Source organism: Scyliorhinus canicula, chromosome 7 (assembly GCF_902713615.1).
Source record: "Scyliorhinus canicula chromosome 7, sScyCan1.1, whole genome shotgun sequence".
Lineage (NCBI taxonomy): Eukaryota > Metazoa > Chordata > Chondrichthyes > Carcharhiniformes > Scyliorhinidae > Scyliorhinus > Scyliorhinus canicula.
In genome coordinates, this window is record NC_052152.1 from 73,530,267 (window position 1) to 73,547,901 (window position 17,635).

At 45.1% G+C, this 17,635-nt stretch overlaps 1 protein-coding gene across 2 annotated transcripts in view; it reads right to left on the reverse strand.

Annotated features, from left to right (window-relative positions):
• igsf11 (immunoglobulin superfamily member 11) overlaps positions 1-17,635 on the reverse strand; it is a 261,451-nt gene that overhangs the window by 51,704 nt on the left and 192,112 nt on the right. For both annotated transcript variants that reach the window (XM_038802223.1, XM_038802224.1), the window contains exons 2-3: positions 11,016-11,179; positions 2,684-2,891 (exon numbers count right to left, since the gene is read on the reverse strand). In XM_038802223.1, coding sequence (XP_038658151.1) covers positions 2,684-2,891; positions 11,016-11,179 — 372 coding nt within the window. The remainder of the gene's footprint in view (positions 1-2,683; positions 2,892-11,015; positions 11,180-17,635) is intronic.

A 17,635-nucleotide genomic window follows, 5' to 3' on the forward strand; every position in this document is an offset into this window, starting at 1 on the left:
AATTTCATTTTCACCACATGTAATGGAGAATCTAAGTGAGGTATCCCTGAATAAAAGGGTGAGAGAATTTTACAAAAACCTACAGATAGTTCCAAGAAACTGAGAAGAGCCTACAACGCAATTTCATCTTCACCAGCTTCCCTTTCACAGACGATGTGCATCTCAATGAGCAGGTGCAGATACCTATGCCAGTTTGTGAATTTGAAAGAGAACAGAAACCATGGGAACTGGGACAGTTAGTGCCATCACATCCTGGTTCCTTAGATATAGAATTTACATATTTCTGCCACTGATTGGCAGAGACTTGTGGGAATTTCTGACGTAGCAGATTAGGGGCAGAAACATGGCCAATGTAGAGACTGCCCAAAATTCCTTTATCCGGCCATCTCTAACACGGAGGCCCACACAACTAGGGAGAAGTAAAAGAAAAACTGAGCCGAGGGGTTTGAAAGTGAACATGAACTGGCAGTTTCTGAATTATTCACAAGTACATACATTTTGTTCAACATTGCAATATTTTAAAAGTTAAATCTTAATAAAATGGTATTACACTCTCACACATATATATTATATATATATATATACACACACACCAACAGAATATTTCTGCATGCAAAATCCTTTTGCATGTACAATTCTTTCACTGTTAGAGAATGTTTGAATGGTTGATCGATAATATCACAAACTACTGCAACTAAGAGCACTGGAACAAAAACGTAAGCATGAGAAATATTTGTAATTTAATGTCTACTACCTGCTGATTCAAGAAAGAAAGTAAAGGAGAAAGGAAAATCAAAAAGAAAGTGGGAAAGGTGGAACAAGACCGTGTATCTAAAATAAGCATCTTCTATGACCTCAGATGTCCAATTTAATACATCTGAGGTAAAGCCGCTGTTGTTTATTAAGAATGCTTGGCAACCAATTTAGATTCAGCATCTACCACTAACAACAGCTAAAGAGGTGCTGGTTGAGAAAATGGGATTGCTGAATTGATGTTCAGGTCCCAGATGGTAAATATGTAAGATTATTTCCCAGGGAACTCTAATCAGTCCCTTCATGTGAATCACAACTTACGACCATGAAGAATTTTCGCGAATTATAAGTATGTCTTCTTTCAGACACATTGCCCATCAGTTGTGATTGCAAAGATAGGTTCAAAGCAAAAATGGTCTCTTATCTTCTAACTCCAAAGGTAAATTACACATTAAAATGGATCTGCAATTACTTCACAAGGAAAACACACAAGCAATTATGCTTCCGTCAAAACTGCTGAAGCATCAGAAGCTATAACTGAGTCTTTGAAGCCGTATATATTCACAGTTTTTAAAACAGTTGTGCCAATTATCAGTATATTTTCCCTATATTTGATATCTGACTAAGAGACAATTGGCCATGACTACCTTCCACTTAAAAAATTAGTAAGAGACAGCAGCTGTCATTTTAACCACAGCTACCTTAAACAGCACATAATCCCCCCCACCCCCAACCCCAAGCTGCTGAATTCCCCTCTTAGTGGAGATGTCATGGTAGAGCAAGATTTCTGCTCATTTATTTAGCAAATGAGAATCCCTGGAGCCAGGCAACAGAGTCCTCATTTGTTGTGTTTTATTTTTTCTGGGTCAGGGGTCAATTGGCGTGTGGGGACAAGATGGAGCCTGCTCGTGTCGGAGCTGGAAATGAGACACTACTGCACCAGAACTGGTGGTGCGAGATCAAGCATGAGAAGGACACAGGGCAACATGTGAGAAAGAGGGGGCCTTTCCTTGGCTCTGACCCTCTGGTTAAAGAAATCAGTGCCATTACTATCACCTACAGTTCCACTGCCCCGTTTTACCAAGTCCCATGTGACGACGATAAAAGACTGTCAACAAGAAAATCTAGCAGGAATGTGAGCTCTTTGGACCCATCAGTATTTAAACACAACAGCAGATGGGAGATGTGGCCAGCAGTTATACCCGAGGACAGGTGATGGGAAGTACAGCTGGAGGCACAAATGCAGCATAGGCTTTCTTGCCCAAGCTTGCTCCCTTTCTGCCACTATCCCATCCAGTTTGGGGCAAAATAATGAATGGAAAGCATGTCCAAACTAATCTCGATTGTCGCATTTTTCACTTTTGCTTGTCATCTTTTACATTTCATAGACATGGGAGTCATCATGTTTCACAAAGTACAGCTTTGGTTTCATTATTTGAAATATGACAGCGTTTAGATTACAAAATATAAAGTGGGAATTCAACAACATCTTGATAAACAATACATTATAAATGCAATGTTGAGTGAAATTGATAAACCAATATTACACAGCTGAGTTTGAACACAATTTTGTATTGTGGATTGATTTAGAGTGAAAGCAGGATTGAAAATGGCAATCTTAATTTGACCTATAACCCTTAAAAGCCAATCTAAACAATAAGCTTTCAAGTTATCCATATAGCTTCAATTTGACCATTGATTCTGCCGCTTAAGGATCAGGTAATCTGTAGCTTTTCATCTCTTTGGAATATTGAGCAACTATGTAATAGGGTGGATCAATTGATATCAGGGCAAGTCATACTAGTGCGAACAGCTTCAAAGTAACTGCAAGACAATAACACTCAAAAACAGGATGGCAAAATTCTATCTAATGCATGGCATGCAATATCATAATCACTTGAAAAGATGGCAAAAGAATGAATAATTATACCTAGTACAGACAATCCAAGGATTCCTATGTTCCTCTCTCCTCTGTCAGGCAGGTTGTTCACCAAACACTGATACGTCCCTGTGTCTGACATTTGTGTGTTATTAATGAAGATGGAGGCACTTGTACTGGGCATGGTGACGACAAAGCCAACACGGGAATTAAACTGGGTGGCCCCACTAATTACTTGCCCTCCCTGGTACAAAATCACCTGTGACAAAAGAAAACAAAAAGGAAAGATAAATGCATTTAGCTGATTTTATTCATGGATCGATTCTAAAATGTAACACATCACATAAATTCAGTAATATTTCATTTTATGACATAATTTTAGTTTAAACATTATTGAGCACATCATCAATACAGCTATGTACTGATATCGTTGTATGGAGTTCAGCAACACAAGGGGTCCGATGGGGCAGAACTCCTAAATAGATTGCAGCTTGATCCCCGAAGGTGTCCAGTTTGTTTAAAATAATTATAACAATGAGAATTTCAAAATTTCACCAGTTCTGTTAATTGTCAGAGAACGTATATTTTCTGTCTATGTGAAAATCCCTTGTTGGCAGCTTAACCATTTCTATTGAAATTCTGTGATCATGATGCCTTTTTTCCCTTGTTGCTGGTGCCATAACTGAATTGTGTATCATGTACAGCACAGACTCTCGGTTTTAATGGAAGGTGGTCATGGCTCATGGCTGGCTGCACGCGATAGTTTCAAAATCATCATGGTCTCAGACTCCAAGCTCTAATAACTCAAAGCACATCGGTGATCCCAGTTACCAAACACTCCAGAAAATATTTAGGTATTAAAAACAGAATGTATGGATTTCAGTAAAGCGTTTGATAAGGTTCCCCACGGTCGTCTATTGCAGAAAATACGGAGGCTGGGGATTGAGGGTGATTTAGAGATGTGGATCAGAAATTGGCTAGTTGAAAGAAGGCAGAGGGTGGTGGTTGATGGCAAATGTTCAGAATGGAGTTCAGTTAAGAGTGGCGTACCACAGGGATCTGTTCTGGGGCCGTTGCTGTTTGTCATTTTTATAAATGACCTAGAGGAGGGTGCAGAAGGTTGGGTGAGTAAATTTGCAGACGACACTAAAGTCGGTGGAGTTGTAGACAGTGTGGAAGGATGTTGCAGGTTACAGAGGGACATAGATAAGCTGCAGAGCTGGGCTGAGAGGTGGCAAATGGAGTTTAATGTAGAGAAGTGTGAGGTGATTCACTTTGGAAAGAATAACAGGAATGCGGAATATTTGGCTAATGGTAAAATTCTTAGCAGTGTGGATGAGCAGAGGGATCTCGGTGTCCATGTACATAGATCCCTGAAAGTTGCCACCCAGGTTGATAGGGTTGTGAAGAAGGCCTATGGTGTGTTGGCCTTTATTGGTAGAGGGATTGAGTTCCGGAGCCATGAGGTCATGTTGCAGCTGTACAAAACTCTGGTACGGCCGCATTTGGAGTATTGCGTACAGTTCTGGTCGCCTCATTATAGGAAGGACGTGGAAGCTTTGGAACGGGTGCAGAGGAGATTTACCAGGATGTTGCCTGGTATGGAGGGAAAATCTTATGAGGAAAGGCTGATGGACTTGAGGTTGTTTTCGTTAGAGAGAAGAAGGTTAAGAGGTGACTTAATAGAGGCATACAAAATGATCAGAGGGTTAGATAGGGTGGACAGTGAGAGCCTTCTCCCGCGGATGGAGGTGGCTAGCACGAGGGGACATAGCCTTAAATTGAGGGGTAATAGATATAGGACAGACGTCAGAGGTAGGTTTTTTACGCAAAGAGTGGTGAGGCCGTGGAATGCCCTACCTGCAACAGGAGTGAACTCGCCAACATTGAGGGCATTTAAAAGTTTATTGGATAAGCATATGGATGATAATGGCATAGTGTAGGTTAGATGGCCTTTAGTTTTTGACTTCCCATGTCGGTGCAACATCGTGGGCCGAAGGGCCTGTACTGCGCTGTATCGTCCTATGTTCTATGTATGCATTTTTTAAAAACACAGTTTAACATATTGCTGGCACAGAAAGGGTGCAACAGAAATTCAGCGTACTGCGGACAAAAGGCAATTTAATTTAAAGCAGCCCCTATTTACTCTCACATTACCCACCCATAAACAGCAAGGTGGATTTTGATTTTTGATTTCCCCCTTTTTAACTTTATGTTTCCATTTTGGAGCGATCCAATCCTCTTTAAATAACCCCAGAGCATACTCAAGATAATTAGAGGGTTAGTTTATTTTACACATTCAAAATGCAAGAAGTGGTTTCACAACGTAGACCCCGGCACATTCAAGAGGGATAATGGAAAGAAAGAGGTACAGAGCAAAGACCATAGGCAAAGTAACAATTGGTGTTCACAGGAGTCCAGAGTCCAGAATTGAAACTCCAATGGCTTATTCCTCCAGAGAGGTCAACAAGCTGAAGCGTTGTGATCCACTTTTGCAGTAGTGCTGACTTCCACAATGAGTGAAGCAGGTGCTGATGAATCGGCGTTGCAGCCGGCACTAGTTCAGAAATTCCAGTGGAAAACTGTGCAGATTAGGCCCCATAAATTTAAACATGGACAGGGTTTGGCTTCTGCTGCTACTCTGTTGATGGGAGATTCCGAGAAAGAGGGTCATGCCTGGACACTGCCCCAAGCACAGTTGTGCCAGGCAGAAGTGCAGGGACAGGGATTACATGGCCAGGGATTCCTGATGAATATATTGCACACTGGGGTGGCTTTAATAATTACATTCCAATCCTCGAAAAATTAAATTGCAGGCAGGGCGGCTCAGGCAGCCACCGTGACATCTTGGGACCCACTCCTTGCTACGTCCCGAACGTTATTCAGTACTTGATTACCGCCGAAAGATGTCAAGTTAACAGGGCCCAGCCATGAAAGTGACTGCAGCATTCAGGATGGTTAGCGAATTGCACCTACTGATGAGGGGTCAGGTGAAAATTCACTCCTTCTAGTACACATGAAAACAACAAAACCTAGTGATTGATTTTTCTCCTCCCTCTGCTCGTATGCAATTGAAGCTCTGTGACTCCATCTGAAACTAGGCAGCAGTGAGGCAGGAAATGGGGCAAAATTAGGCAGCACTGGCTACCCCTCATCTTCCCACTCAATCTTAACAACCCTAACCGGAGCAAGAGCGCTCAGACGAGATGTTGTAGCACATCCCGAAGTGGCCAGAACAGTACCATTACTGACCCTGTTACCAGCTGTATGGGATACTCACCAGAACTGGAAAGAGAAAACAATTTTCTAACCATCATAAGAACTCTTCCTATTTCCAATGCTGTCATCAACTTCCCAGATGCACACTCAATCTGCCAAAAAGCCACATCTGTGTTTCTTATACACCCTGTAAACTCGAACAAGGTGATGCACTATCAATTACGACAAGACGAGAGTAGAGTGGAATCTAGGCTTTATTAAGCAGAGATGTGTTGCCTCCTGCAGCTGCTGCCGAAAAGGCTGCAGCTCGGTGAGCACACACATTTATACTCCGCCTACTGGGCGGAGCCAGAAGGCAGGGATCTACCCCCGTACCTGTAGTACAGGAGCCTTACCGTATTACGTTTTATATATGTGATATATACAAACAGTGGTGACTACCACATTCACCCCCTGTTAAAAAGGAGTCCAGCGGGGGTGGAAAAACTTTACATGTATGTGAGTATTTTTAAAATATACATTTTGGGGAAAGTTCACAAATTTAGACGGTCGGGTGCCTTGATGCTCCGTTGTGAGCGCCGCAGTCCCAGTGGCGATGCAGGCGCCGGCTCGATCACCGGTGACTCCGGGAGCGTGTAGTCGTCATTTTCATCCCTGGGTGGGACCAAGGGGAGGACGGATCATCCTGGAGCAGGGGCTGTGGTGAGGGGGGAGGATGAGTGGCGCCGGGGCAGTTTGGGGGGGTGGAGGGGTTGGGTAACCAGCTGGTGCCAGGTCCCTGAGGGAGACCGTGTCTTGGCGGTAGTCGGGGTACGCCACGTAGGCGTTCTGCGGGTTTGCATGGAGTAGCTGTGCCCTCTCGCCCAACGGGTCCGCCTTGTGGAGCCGCACGTGCTTGCGGAGGAGAATGGGTCCTGGAGCTGCCAGCCATGTTGGGAGCGAGACTCGGAGGTGGACTTCCTGGGGAAAGCTTGGAGATGTTCATGGAGGGTTTCGTTAGTCGCAGTGCAAAGCAGCGATCGGATGAAGTGGAGGGAGTCAGGGAGGACCTCCTGCCAGCGGGAGACTGGGAGAGTTTTAGACCGTTGGGCCAGCAGGATGGCCTTCCAGACTGTCCCGTTCTCCCTCTCCACCTGCCCGTTTCCCCGGGGGTTGTAGCTGGTCATCCTGCTCGAGGCAATGCCCTTGCTAAGCAGGAATTGACGCAGCTCCTCACTCATAAAGGAGAATGCCCGGTCGCTGTGGATGTAGGCGGGGAAACCGAACAGAGTGAAGATGGTATTGAGGGCTTTGATGACTGCGGCAGACGTCATATCAGGGCATGGGATGACAAAGGGGAATCTGGAGTATTCATCGACCACATTAAGGAAGGACGTGTTTCGGTCGGTGGAGGGGAGGGGCCCTTTGAAATCCACGCTGAGGCGTTCAAAGCGACGGGAGGCCTTCACCTGGTGCGCTCGGTCTGGCCACTTCGCGCAAACCTGGCAGTTTCTGGTGACCGTCCTGACTTCCGCAATGGAGTAGGGTAGGTTGGGGCCTTTATGAAGTGGAAGAACTGGGTGACCCCTGGGTGGCAGAGACCATCGTGTGGGGCCCGGTGTCGGTCCACTTGTGCGCTGGCACATGTACCTCGGGATAGGGCATCAGGGGGCTCGTTGAGCTTACCGGGGCAAAACAAAATCTCGGAATTGTAGGTGGAGAGCTCGATCCTCCACCTCAAGATTTTATCATTTTTGATCTTGCCCCGCTGTGTGGTATTGAACATGAAGGCAACCGACCGTTGGTCAGTGAGGAGAGTGAATCTCCTGCCGGCCAGGTAATGCCTCCAATGTCGCATAGCTTCTACGATGGCTTGGGCCACGTTTTCAACGGAGTGCCGAATTTCGGAGGGATGGAGGGTGCGGGAAAAGAATGCAACAGGTCTGCCGCCCTAGTTGAGGGTGGCGGCCAGAGCGACATCTGACGCATCGCTCTCGACTTGAAAGGGGAGGGTCTCGTCGACCACATGCATCGCGGCCTCGGCGATGTCGGCCTTGATACGGTTGAATGCCTGGTGAGCCTCGGCCTTCAGGGGGAAAACGGTGGAGTGAATGAGTGGCCGGGCCTTGTCCGCATAGTTGGGGACCCACTGGGCATAGTATGAAAAGAACCCCAGGCATCGTTTGAGGGCCTTGTGGCAGTGGGGTTCCATGAGGGGGTGTATGCGGTCGGGGTCAGGCCCTAGAACTCCATTTTGCACCACATAGCCAAGGATGGTTAAGCGGTTGGTGCTGAACACGCACTTCTTGTTATACGTAAGGTTCAGGAGTTTGGCTGTGTGGCGAAATTTGGAAAGGTTAGCGTCGTGGTCCTGCTGGTCGTGGCCGCAGATGGTGACGTTATCCAGGTACGGGAAGGTGGCCCGCAGTCCGTACCGGTCAACCATTCGGTCCATCTCCCGTTGGAAGACCAAGACCCCATTAGTGACGCCGAAGGGAATTCGAAGGAAGTGGTAAAGTGCTTTGAACGCAGTGTATGGGCGGTCCGTCTTGCAGATGGGGAGCTGATGGTAGGCAGATTTCAGGTCCACTATTGAGAAGACCCGGTACTGTGCAATCTGATTGACCATATCAGATATGCGTGGGAGGGGGTACGCATCGAGCTCCGTGTACCGATTGATGGTTTGACTGTAGTCAACGACCATCCTGTGTTTCTCCCCAGTCTTTACAACTACCACTTGGGCTCTCCAGGGGCTGTTGCTGGCCTCGTGATGCCTTCCCGCTGGAGCTCCGACTTGATGAAGGTCCTGTCCTGGGCACTGTACCGTCTGCTCCTGGTGGCGACGGGTTTGCAATCCGGGGTGAGTTTTGCAAACGGGGAAGGTGGGTCGACCTTAAGGGTCGCGAGGCCGCGCACAGTAAGGCGTGGTAGGGGCCCGCCGAATTTCAGAGTTAGACTTTGGAGGTTGCACTGGAAGTCCAGGCCGAGTAGCAAGGCAGCGCAGAGGTTGGGGAGGACGTAGAGCCGGAAGTTGCTGAACTCTACAACCTGGATGGTGAGGGTGGCGGTGCAGTACCCCTGGATCTCCACGGAGTGGGATCCGGAGGCCAGGGAGATTCGTTGGGTAATGGGGTGTACCGCGAGGGAGCAGCGCCTTACTGCATCAGGGTGGATGAAGCTCTCCGTGCTCCCGGAGTCAAGAAGGCAGGATGTCTTGTGCCCATCTACCTTTACCGTCGTCGACGCGGTTGCGAGGTTGTGCGGCCAGGACTGGTCGAGCGTGATAGAGGTGAGCTGCGGCTGGTGTTGGTAGGCCCCGGGCTGGGCGGCGGTGATTGCGGGGGATGAGGTGCCGGACGAACAGGGGTCCTGAGGCGCCGAAGATGGTGGCGCCCATGGGGCACACGTGGCGGGCGGCGTTAAAGATGGCGGCGTCCACAGGCCGCACGAGGTTTGATGGGGGGGGAGAAAGATGGTGGCACCCAAGGGCCGCACGTGTTCTGATACAAGAAAGATGGCGGCGCCCATGGGCCGCACGTGGGAGCGCAGAAACAATGGGCCTGGTTACAGCGGCGATCAACAGGGCCTGGCACACCGCAGCGAAATGTCCTTTCTTCCTACAGGCCTTGCAGATTGCGCTCCGTGCCTGGCAGCGCTTCCGGTGGTGATATATGTGATATATACAAACAGTGGTGACTGCCACACAAGGTCAATGGAAGCCATGGTCAAGCATATGGTAAGATTTACACTTGGATAGGCCATTGTCTTCGTACAGCAAGTTATTCACTATAATCTGCTGCTCACAATTTGTTCTTCTCTACGCTGGGGAGACCAAAAACAGGCTGGCTGACCATTTTGCAGAACATCTCCATTCAGTCCAGAAGTGTCATCCTAAGTTTCCAATTGCCTGTTACCCGCTTCTCACTTCACTGCTCCAGCGAATCTCAATGGAAGCTTGACGAAGCACTTTATAACCTTCTGGACTGAACATTTGAGTTCAACAATTAACCTGCTCCTAATTTCAAAGGACTGGTGTTGCTGGTATGAAGCTGCTGTTGTCATCAACAACCGTTCTAGACTTTTATTTGTTTATCTTCTTGAGCCAGTGCCAGCTCCTTTTGCCCTCCATCAGCATTACGTCACGTAATCTTTCCTGCATCCTATGCCATCACCAGCCTGCCCTTTTGCTATTCCCCCATCTCCCCTCCTGCCTCTTATTTAAAACCTGCTGCACCTCAAACTTCTCCAGTTCCCATGAGAGGCCATCAACTTGAAATTTTAGCTCTGTTTCTCTCTTCATAGATGATGCAGCTTTTCCAACATTGCCTTTTTTTATTTTACAGCCTGTCTCAGTTCAGCAGATTGCATTGCTTTTGCAGGACAGATGTGCCTTGTGTTCTGATATCGCATGGGCGGTATTCTGCTTTGATATATTGCCTGAAATGGAGCACAATATCAACAATGAGGTCTAACATTTCCACATTGATCCTGCATGAATTTCCACTGAGTTCCCATCTGGACCATCTCTGACAGGCTCTTCCCAGAAGCAATTTGCCCAGGGGACAGATCTCATTTCTCACCCATCCACGTTGAGCGATTGAGGCAGGAAGTAAATTCCTGTTGTAAAATCTGTTCTAAGTGAAAGTTATAGCTTTCTGCTCCTTGCACACAGCCTTCTAAAGATGGAAGCAACCCCAGAGTAAGCCAATGAGGTTTATTCAGGAGAACTGCCAGTAGAAACCAATACAATGATTCTGAATATCCCAATTTTTAAAAATAAGATGCTTCCTGGAAGCTGGCCGTAATGAAGCTCATTACGTTTCCGCTTGTGTTGCTGCCATATATGCAATGCTGGACCTTGTATATCAGCTCGTCGTTACCAGACAACTTGGTGTGAATTGTTGCTCTGATTTCCGGGACACTCATCCGAGGGGCTGCTCTGAATTGAGATACAAAGTGGAGTAAGTAAACTTAATTAAAATGAAGATGAGACCAGGCAGCTGGATCCTGGATAAGACACCCAAGTGCAGTGCTGTGAATTTTCTTTCTATGCCAAGAGCAAGTTCCTATGTCAGCAAGTTCTGCACAGGGAAGGCTAAAATGAGTGATATTAACACCAGGGCTAGAGCACTCAGGCAGGTGTAAAGGCATCTATTTATAGACACAACATTTCTTAATGACCAACCTGTTCTGGCTGATTGGCATTGGAGAGAGGTGTCACAGTCCAAATGATATTCAGTTGATTCAGAGCAGCACTTGTTGTGAAGGTGCATGGCAGTTCAGCTGTTTGACCTCTGGCAACCTGCACACTCCTGCTACTCATGGTAACTTCCAATGACTCCACCCAACCTGTCAAGAAAAGATCAATCATATTGAACAGATGCAATGCAAACAGCAAATGGCATTAAAGTGACTGGCAAACATGTTGCACTTGGGTGTGGTAATGCTGATGTAATGCAGTCTTAATGAGCTGTTTAAATACAGCATACAAGTTGAAATGGAATGCAACCCGGTGGCATGATCAAGGGGATCAGATAATGCCACAATCTGACAATTTGTGGTTTGGGAATTCTACCTCAAGCCCACAATTGCACCACAGAATAGCACTTGTTATCTGTTATAATCTACAAAAGACCAAGATATTTTCTTTCAACATAAACAAAAGCTTTTATAAGATGGACTTGCTTCAAAATAGCAAATGGCCTGAAAGAGTCAAAAAAAAATTATTTTCACAATAAGAGAATCTGAATAGATGGCATGGTTTCCAATGGACATTTTACTATTGGTAATTTCACTGAAGGGAAAGATGACAACATTTGAAAAATATGCACCCCTCCGAGATATTATTCAAGCCAAAGAATTTTGCACATCACAGGCCTTTTCCAATCTTAGTGAAGGGATCCACATGAGAAAGGTGGAAAGGTGTGCAACAGCTCGTACATGAGACCCTGGGGGCGGGGGAGGGTGGGAAATTAGACTAGTTTATACTACAGAACAAAAAAGACTTGGTGAATCAACAACCAAATCATCACTGCAGTTACATTGACAAATATTGCCAAAATTTTAAATTTCAAATATTGTAAAAGAAGCACAGACTAGGAAATGAGCGCTGAAAAGACAATCAACTACCATTCTGTGAACTTCAGTGGAAAGAAGATCAGGCAAAATAAAATAAATGGCTGCAGATTCACTACAAGCCCTTTTTGCAATCCAAGCAAAGGTCAGTTTTACCTCCGCCGCCCCCCCCCCCCCCCCCCCCCCCCAGCCAAGATCAGCTGCCTAAGTAGTTTTGTTCATCCCAGTGAAAGGACCCCTGATTGTGATGTTGCAGACTTATTTCAGGTGGGCAAATCATTCAAGTGCAGTTCATGTATGTTATCACTATGGAGAATTTGTGGAATTTATCTAGTAAACTACTGAATAGCCAGAACGTTTCTGATCAGATACAAAAGGACTTCACAAAATGCTGAATATTCTGGATGTTGCTGTCATTCACCAACCTTTCCCGCACTCTTCTGGAAAGAGAGCCAAGTAAACAAACACCTCAAGGGTGACAAGTTATAAAGCTTGCTCTAGTGGATAAGGACTCCGTTAACATTTGCAACAACAGTAATGAAGGAACACCATAGAAATGCATGAGTCTTGACCAGAGTTGACAATGATACAAACTTAAGGATCCTAAAAAACTTCTCTTACGTTACCTCAAATACATTCTGTAGATTCCAGAGTAGCAGCTGTCCATTGCTTGAATGATTGGTCGCAGAATCCGCTCTTTAATGGACTAGGTTTTAAGCAACATCCCATTGGCTCTCAGACTTGGATTTCACCCCAACCAACGATGGCAAGGTGGCACATTCTCCTCCCCCCCCCCCCCCCCCCCCCCCACCACCCACACACAATCATCCAGCTCCCATGTGCATTCTGTCCCTCCAAAGCTACCTCCCCAACAACATTATGTATTCGAACACGGGGAGACAAGTTGAGCTCGGTGTGCGATTGAAAACACAAGCGACACAGAATGTGGTGGAAGAGGTTGCACCAGAAGAATATGGCGGAAGGATGTTAATCCAGAGTTTCCTCCGTGGTCTTTCCCTCAGCATCTTGTAAACCACACGGCCACAGGACAATTCATACATGGAGTGCATTTGTTTAAGATGTTCAAAATAGCAAAATGGCCTGAAAGAATCAAAAACTGCCACCTCCTCAGGACAACTAGTCACCAGCAATAAACGTGGCTTGGCAGAATTGCACACGTTCGAAGAACAAAAAACACAATCATTAAAACTGGTGCCTGCACTGTCCCATTACCCTTGGCCTCTCCCATGGTAAGGAGTAAGTGCAACAACAACAAAGGTATGATCTGCTCCTCACAACCAGAAAGAAACTTGTACACTCTTCCGCGTATACTGCCTCCACTATTGTCAAAGACTTGCAGTTAAAAATGGACGAAAGCTAAGAATATCTGAGCCTCGAGGATTTAAGAGAACAGAAGGACTATGAAGCCTTCTCCAGTACCTGTCCTTATTTGGACACTGCATCCAAGTTTCTTCTGTAAAAATATTTGAGTGAATGAAGTGAAGGTTAACATTTAAACGGTCTGTCCCAGATGGTATCATAGAGCGAATAGAATTTAATAATAATAATCTTTATTAGTGTCACAAGTAAGCTTACATTAACACTGCAATGAAGTTACTTTGAAAATCCCCGAGTTGCCACATTCCAGCACCTCTTCAGGTAAACAGAGAGAATTCAGAATGTCCAATTCACCTAACAAGCACATCTTTTGGGACTTGTGGGAGGAAACCGAGCACCCGAAGGAAACACACGCAGACATGGGGAGAACGTGCAGCCTCCGCACAGACAGTGACCCAAGCTGGAAATCGAACCTGTGTCCCTGGCGCTGTGAAGTAACAGTGCTAACTACTGTGCTACCATGTGTTGCTATCACTCTGTTGATGTTATAGTAGGGATTTAGACTATGTCCAAGTTCGAGGCGGCAGTCAAACATTTTGTCAGGGCAGAGTTAGGGAATTCCTTATTCATGGTGCAGTCTGAAGGACCATTTGTATAGCTTATAATTTAGAGGATGAATAAGGCGTTATAGTGCCCAAGATGACAAGAGATGATGAGACATGACTTCAAACTAACAAACTGGTTTATAAAAACATGATGAACAGCAAACAACTTTTATAGTGTTTCGCTAATTTATGAAAATTATTAAGCGCACAGGAAGTAATTTTAATTCCCTCACTCAGAATGAAAACTGGCAGGATTAGATTGGCCTCCTTTTCATACCCCACCTGATTTTAATTTGCAATCAGACAATCCATTGGTTCGGATACAATTAAATCCACAACCTTACTGAACTCCCCAAGCGCAGGTCAAATCTTAGTGGCACAAAATTTATAACTAAAATCAGGGGTTTGCATTGTTTAGCTGTCGATCGCCTAGTGATCCACAATTAACCTGATGAAATGTGGATCTTTGTCAATACCCAGCTGTTTCAACCAACTCATCTTCCTACTGCTGCAATATCTTGCAAAAACAAAGTGTTTCATTGTTGAGATGTCTATAATGAATCAGCTGTGACATCCTACCTCATTGGTTAGTTAATTAAATTGCAACCAGCTTAATTTGTGATTCGCTTTTTGTTCAAGGCAGTTTCCTTTCAAGGGACTGTGCCTTTAATTTGTCCTTGAGCTTATTTGATTTAGCTTTCTTGGTTACTGGTGTTCATTAAATAGTTGGTTTCATCCTTGCAGATTTAATGTTGAGATAAAAAGCTGAAATTAACATGAGGAAAACAACTTAAATCTGTACAGCAGCTTCAACATTAGTTCAGATGACCAAATGGACTGCAGCGGCTGGTTTAGCACAGGGCTAAATCGCTGGCTTTGAAAGCAGACCGAGGCAGGCCAGCAGCGCGGTTCAATTCCCGTACCAGCCTCCCCAAACAGGCGCCGGAATGTGGCGACTAGGGGCTTTTGACAATAACTTCATTTGAAGCCTACTTGTTCCAATAAGCTATTTTCATTTCATTCCTTTTACATTTCATAGGTTTCAAAGGAGCAAAGTGAGGTAGACATGCTGAGAACTGCAGGGAGGGAATTTCAGAGCTTAGAACCTAAGTAATGGTGTAGCAATTAAATCGGGGATGTGCAAGAGGCCAGGATTAGAGGAGTACATATAGTTTTGGGGGTTAAAGAGATTACACGTGGCAAAGGGCGAGACTATGGAGAGATTGAAAATGAGAATGAGTATTTTAAAATGATGTTGATTGACTGGGAGCCAATTTAGATGAGCGAACGTAGGGATGATAGGCTAATATGCTTTGAAACATGGGCAGTAAAGTTTTGGATTAACTCAAGTTTACAGATATTGCAATATAATAATAATAATCTTTATTGTCACAAATAGGCTTACATTGCACTGCAATGAAGTTACTGTAAAAAGCCCCTAGTCGCCACATTCCAGCACCTGTTCGGGTACACATAGAACATAGAACAGTACAGCACAGAACAGGCCCTTCGGCCCTCGATGTTGTGCCGAGCAATTATCACCCTACTCAAACCCACGTATCCACCCTATACCCGTAACCCAACAACCCCCCCCCTTAACCTTACTTTTTTTTAGGACACTACGGGAAATTTAGCATGGCCAATCCACCTAACCCGCACATCTTTGGACTGTGGGAGGAAACCGGAGCACCCGGAGGAAACCCACACAAACACAGGGAGAACGTGCAGACTCCGCACAAACAGTGACCCAAGCCAGGAATTGAACCTGGTACCCTGGAGCTATGAAGCAACAGTACTACCCACTGTGCTACCCAGCTGTCCCTAGGAGACTAGCCAGGAGGTAAATTTGAATAATCAAGTCTATAAATAACCATAGGATGAATCAAGGTTTTAGCAGCCCATGAGTTGAGATAGGGGTAAAGATGGGTGATATTGCTGAAATGAAAATAGTGTCTTTGTTGTTTTGTTACCCGTGTGGTAGGTAACATGTGCTACTCTATCCTTGGTTAGTGATGAGGCCTTCTGAATCTTGATGAAGATGATTTAAACTCGTCCAGTAGTAACAAAAGGTTTATTGAGTAACTACAATAATAATTGCATGAGTTCTTTACTTTAACTTTGATATCAGTGATAAGGTTGACGAGATCTAACTTCGGTAACTATACGTAACTCCATGAGCTATCTGAACTAGTCTGCTGTTGCTTTGGTCACAGTGCACCCAAGAGAGAGAGAGAGAGACCCAATATGGTTGCCTTTTATACCCCTGTTGGTCCGGCCCTCTAGTGATCATGTTATGCTACTGATTACACATTAACCCCTTGTGTACATGCACATAGAGATCACTACATTTGTGACAGCAAAATGTGTGCTCGGAAGCTCAGCTCGAGATGAGTTATGACACCCAAGTTTTAAACAGACTGGTTTAATCTTAGACTGTTGACATGGAGAGGTACAGAGTTGGTAGTTATGGAATGAAAAACAAAGGTTTCAGTCTTCCCAATACTTAAGTTGAGGAGATTTCTGCTCAAGTACTGAAGATGCTCAAGTACTCAACCTCCTCCGCTTCCTGTGGTAAAGAATCTTTAAAATTCTTCTTCAAAGCATTCTTAAATGAGCATCCCCTTATTCTGCGACTATGCACGCTTAGTCCTACAATCTCACATGAGTAGAAACTTCCTCCCAACATTTACCCTGTCTATACCCCGAAGAATCTTATATGTTTCACTTTTGCCAGTCTTTGATGGCTTTGATGAGAGCAATTTTGATACTGCGCAAATGAAGAAACTTGACTGGATAGATTCAAAAATGGAGTTTCGAAAAGGATACACATAGACTTGGAAAACAATAACATGTTCAAAGACTTTTGTGAGGAAAAAGTGGGGTAATAGTTTGCAAATGAGATTAAGCGTCTGAGGTGGGGATTGGTGGCAGCAGATTTAAAGGAGAGTGATAAATCTGAAGAGAAAGAACCATTCAAGTTGGGTCATCAGTTTATGAAGATGAGAATTGAGGGAACAGGAGGTGAGGCTCATGGACAAGTTGAGCTCAGAGATGGGAGAGAAATCAAGAGTGAAACTAGAGAAAGCTACTAGTTCAGGGCTGTGGCCGGGGTGGGGGGGCAACCCAAGAGGAAGACTGGCTAGGTAAGCAAGTAAAAAGGGAAGGATGCAGTGGGGCAGCTAATCAGATGGTCTCGATCCTAACGAGAAACAAATCCACAAGCTCCTCATCCTTAACTCCAATAATAAGTACAAGGAAGATGGGGAAATTGATGTAAGACTGCAGTGGAGAAAAGAAACCAGGAGTTATCTTTACATTCCAAATGATCCTGGAATAGTGAACTGGTTTGCTCGGCAGAAGCAGGCCATTAGTACTTTTTTGTGGTCCAGAGAGTGTGAGCAGAGGTAGCCAGAGAAGAATCAAAAGCATTGCAGGGAAGCATTAGCAGTAGCCCCAAACGTCAATGGGTTTTAAATGTCTCTTAACAGCTACATTCTCTATTTTTGCTGAGACAGTGACTACTCTTAACTGGTGTGTGGTATAAAGAAGCCCGAGCAAAATTGAAGTCAATAGAAACCAGGGAGATAACGCTCCACTGGTTGGCATCATTGCACAAAAGAAGATGGCTGTGGTTGATGGAACATCTTTGATTGCTTCATCAATGATATTCCCTCCATCATAAGGTCAGAAGTAGGGTGTTCGCTGATGATTGCAGAGTGTTCAATAGCATTTGCAACTCCTCAGATACTTAAGCGGCCTGTGTCCATATGCAACAAGATCTGGACAA